This window comes from Erythranthe guttata, chromosome 5 (assembly GCF_056151865.1).
Source record: "Erythranthe guttata isolate IM_541 chromosome 5, IM_541, whole genome shotgun sequence".
Taxonomy (NCBI): Eukaryota; Viridiplantae; Streptophyta; class Magnoliopsida; order Lamiales; family Phrymaceae; genus Erythranthe; species Erythranthe guttata.
In genome coordinates, this window is record NC_142537.1 from 2,377,291 (window position 1) to 2,382,151 (window position 4,861).

The 4,861-nt window shown below is 41.4% G+C and overlaps 1 protein-coding gene across 1 annotated transcript; it reads right to left on the reverse strand.

The window, feature by feature from the left end:
• Window positions 1-1,470: 1,470 nt before the first annotated feature.
• LOC105966068 (DELLA protein GAI1) lies at window positions 1,471-4,081 on the reverse strand. The gene has a single exon (XM_012990613.2). The coding sequence runs from the start codon at window positions 3,685-3,687 to the stop codon at window positions 1,882-1,884; it is 1,806 nt and encodes a 601-aa protein (XP_012846067.2). The 5' UTR covers window positions 3,688-4,081; the 3' UTR covers window positions 1,471-1,881.
• Between the last annotated feature and the right edge of the window lie 780 nt (window positions 4,082-4,861).

Consider the following 4,861-nt stretch of genomic DNA (forward strand, 5'->3'; position numbering starts at 1 on the left):
TAGTGACTAGATCATTAATGTTTGATGTTGATTACCCCTCATAAACTATGATTATTATATTGTTCGAAAAGTCACATCTTTGAAGTTTCAATTCCCCACCATTGATCATTTTTTTTTCTAAATTAATAAATTAAATTAAAAGGTGGTGTCTAATAAATCGGAATTCGATTCTTCGATTCAACCAATATTTTCTAGGTTAAGCTCGTTGCACATAATTCTAGGTTAACATTTGAAGGAACGCGATCTCTTACTGACTTAATTGCTTTAAAGTATTGAGTTAATTATCAACACGTGACATTATCTGATTTAAACGTTATAGTATAATCGCACCGGGATTTCTTGAAGTGTCAGATAGTGTTTTAAGTGGTTTTGCAGGAAATTCCTGAACGACTATACTTTACGCAACGAGTATCGCATACTTATAAAAACGCAAATGTTGTGGCATTCGAACCAGCATTCTTGAATAAATTTTCAAATTCTAAACCTTTGAACTACTCGTTTCAAGAGATTTTGCATCAATTTCGGTCAATTCTTTATGGGTATAATAAATGTATACATGCTTAAAAATTGCAAAATTTATTGCCAACTTGAGATAATTAAGAAGAAAATAAGAGAGACAAAATAAATTGAGTTGTTAGTTTTACGTCAACGTCAACCCATTCTGGATTTTCACTTAGTCAAACTCCCGGCTGGATATATATACATGCAATTTCTGGATTAGTTGAAATTCGGCAATTTCAGATTCCAATTCCAATTCTGTCAATTATGGAATAAGAACGAATCACACCAGATTATACCAACTAATTAAAATAAATAAATAATAATATTAATATTAATCCCCCATTCAAGAAATAGACCTGATCGATAGCTATAGGAATTTAATTTGTTTAATGCCCTAATAATCATTCAGCTACACTAAATTATTAAGACATCCAGCTCATTAATATATGCTTTAAACATAGGTATTTAAATTTAAATAAATTCGTTGTGACCTAGGAGTATATATATGATGATTCCCTTAATTATCGGTTGTACAATTATTGCATCATTAATTATCTTCGACATGTTATTTAAAGCTTCAAAACCCTTTGGTAACTTCATTTTGAAGAATGAATTGCAATTAATGGCTTTGTATTAATGGTGTACGAGATGCTAAACCTGGTGTAACATACAGATTGATTTTGAACAATTGATCTATATAAATAACTAGTCGCTAAACACATATACACATAAGTGTGTGTTATTACCGTATGTATTTCGTCGGGTGTAGCATCTATAAAACCGTAATTAATACTCAGATTAAAACCCATTGCATCCTATGGGTTTTAAAGAGACCAATAATACAATATTGAAATTTTAAGTTTGTGGACTATTTTTTTATTTGATTTTTTTTAGTAAACATAAATTTGATGTAAATATTTATAAACAACATTGTAATTAAACCACCACACAAGGGTATATCCCATGATATTCAAGAATCCAAAAAGAGTGGTCTCTTTTTATTATGAAATAAAGCTATTCATAATTCATAAATACACATCATATCTATTCCACACACTCATCACTGAGGAAATTACAAAGATTCCACAAAAGCAAATTCACTTTTAGAAAAACCTAACAAAATAAAAAATAAAAATAAAAATAAAAATAAAAATAAAAATAAAAAGAAAGAACAAAGATCATTTTTTTTTCAACTAGGGAATGAAAATGAAAGGAAAAAATGAAAAAAAGGGATAGAGACACACACTACAGAAGTGGTGGGGTCTCACTCTTCAACTAAGGCGTAATTTTCATTTTTTTTCACCCACAGCTCAGCAGATCAACACAACCCTTATCAAGAAACGCGCCACCGCGTCAACCCAGCGAGTCGACTCAGTGAGCCTAGCTCAATTTCCAGGCCGAGGTGGCAATCAGTGGCCTGGTATGCCACCCCAACATCAAACAACCACCGTTCTCCTCCACCATATACCCATCCCCACCAGCAAACAACGCCAGCAGCATACTGGCTTGCTTGTAAGCGTTCGAACCCAAATGAACCGGTACAAACCCGGCCGAGTCGAACCGGGTTCTCCACTGAGCCAGTGTTTCATGCCTCTCGACCCGGTCCACACCCTCACAAGCCACCACATTGCAAATCTGCCTCCCCAAGTACACCTCCGTCATAACCTTATCCTGAACGCTCACCGCCTCTTCTGCGGCGGCGGCGGATCCGCCGCCCCCGCCTCCGCAGCTCTCCAACGAATCGAAAAGGGTGGAGTAGTAGTGCAGAGACTCGGTGAACCGGTCCAAGAAAACAGCTCCGTTGTGATTAGCCTCTTGCTCGACGACGGTCAAGATTTCGGGCTTCAATTCACGGACAACTTGCAGAACCTTCTCGACGGCGCCGGGCCGGGCCATCAACTGGTGCAAGTCGAAGATTGAATTGACCGCCACGGTTTCGCCTTCCCTCACATCGAACATGGACGCGTTCAGATCCGCGAGGGAATTAGCGACGAAGCCCCTGTACTCGAATTCGACGTTGATAGTTTCCGCCAGCTGCGCCAATCTCCACCCAACTTCCTGCAAGTGATCCGTGTCGTCGTGCGAAGGCGGGCCGATTCCGGTTAACCGGAAACTAGGAGGGCCGCCGGGCCTCAACGCCAGAGCTTGCAGGAGGGCCGGCCACTGCATACCTTGCTTCATGCTGAAATCGATGACGTGGACTCTGCTTTTGCCCTCGAACGCTTCGAGGATTGCTTGGTTCGCCGTGAAGTGGGCGAATTTGAGATACGGGCACGTTTCGTAGAAGTGCATTTGGAGCAAATCGGTGAAGGCGGAGTCCTGTGGGTTGGTTGGGTACAGCCTGTAGATTCTTCTGGCAAGTGCCTCCGCGAAATACGTGGCAACTTTCCTCATCGCGCCGGGCTGTGAAACTGCGAGGAATCCGATGTTCTTGACCAGAGCTTCGGCGAGTTTGAAGTTCTCTTGCTGTACGGCCTCGGCGCAGGCTAACAGTGTGTGGACGAGGCGGACGCCGTTCTCCTGTGAGTCGAGGAGGACTACGGGCCGGGCCGATTCAACGGGCCGCGCGAAAACCGGATCCCTATGAAGCGCTGATACGGAGTTGCCCAGAGACGGCGACGTTTTGAGTTTCTTAGCTTGCGGCTGATGATGCTGATGCTGCTGCGGCGGCGGGGGAGGAGGGGGTTGAGTTCTGGGGTAAACGGCTTTTCCGGGTATGGCGATGAGATCTGACCCGAAATCCAAGTCAACCGGCATACGAGGACGGCTGTCGAAGCTGTTTGTGGTGGTGGTGGTGGTGGTGGTTAGGGTTGGGGATGAATCGAGAAATGGATTATCTAACGAGGAGTCGAAATCCGGCATCGGATTGAGGCCGGAAATCATGGATTCAAGCCACGACGAGAGATCGGAGGGGTTGTAATGTACGGTGTCGGAAGCGAGCTGAGAAAGGCCGTCCTGGCGGACGCTGCCCATCACCTCCTCCAACTGTTCGATCTTATGCGCCACCTCCGCCATGTCCGACGACTTGACGTTGTAGCCGAGAACAGCAAAGAGCTCGTCGACTCCGCCGCCGCCGCCGCCGCCGTCGTCGGCATCGCACGGCCACATCTTGGCTTTGGTGGAGGAGCTGCAGCTGCCAGCTGTACTGCTGGAGAAATTGTCCTGATTCATACTGTCTCTCTTCATCTCTTTTTCAGAGAAATCGAAAATCAAAATCAAATCAAATCGAAAGAAAGCTAGCTTGGTGAATGGGTGGATTAGGAGAAGAAAGAAGAAGAAAAAATTAGGGCAGTGGGGATTGGGGGAAAGGGTGCTTGGTTTTTCACATATGGTATGGCCGCCTCTGTTTCTGGGTTTTAGAGAGAGAAAGTGAGAGTACTGTTTTGCAGTGTGTGCGCTTTGGGGAGAGAGAAAATTAACTGGGTGTGTATCAGAAATCAGGGACTAGAATAATAATAATAATAATAATACAGGTACGAATAGGAGAAGAGAGAGAAAGAAACTAGAGAGAGAAAGAGGAGAGAGAAGAGAGAGAAAGGGGAAAAGTTCTCGTGAAGAGTGGCTCGTCTTTCAACACTGTAACTATATTATTATTACTGGCCAAACCCACTCTACTCTGCTTTTTTACCATTGCTAATAATTTCTTACACTCTCAGTAAATAAGATTAAAATGTTTTTTTTTTAAATATGTTAGTTTAAATTCCAATTTCCCCCCTCGTACTTTGGCTCTGTATTATTTTACGCCGTCCTACTATCGATTGCATTGATTTCCCCCCTGCACTTAAAAAATTGTCTCAATATGGCCGTCGCCGTTAGTTGGTAGACCTTTGACCTTAATATCGTTTGATCTAAGTCTGAAAATTAAAAAAAACCACCCTCACAGTTTAAATAATTATTAAAAAAAAAAAAAATTATTGTTGACGTTGCGGACTATGCTTTCTCGTTGTCTTGAATTTTTTATTATTCTTTTTGTTTTTCAATAATTATTTAAACTGGGTGAGGTGGATTTTTTGTAATTTCATAGCTTTAACTATACGGTGGTATGTCAAATGTTTAACAACTAACAGCGATGGTCACAGTGAGATAATTTTTCAAGTGCATGGGGCAAATCGATAGAATCAAAAATATGAGGAGTAAAGCAATACCAAGGCAAAGTACAGGGGAAAAGTGAAATTTACCCCATATATTATTGAAACTATAAAGTAGTACCAAATGAAAAGCTTAAAGAATTCTAGTTAACTAGGGTTCGGTTTTAATTACATCATTAAGACATAATTATGAGTTTTGCAGTTCGAGAGGTGGGGATAATCTTCTTAACTCCATCTAGTACATTCCAAAAGTAACATAGAACAATTACTAA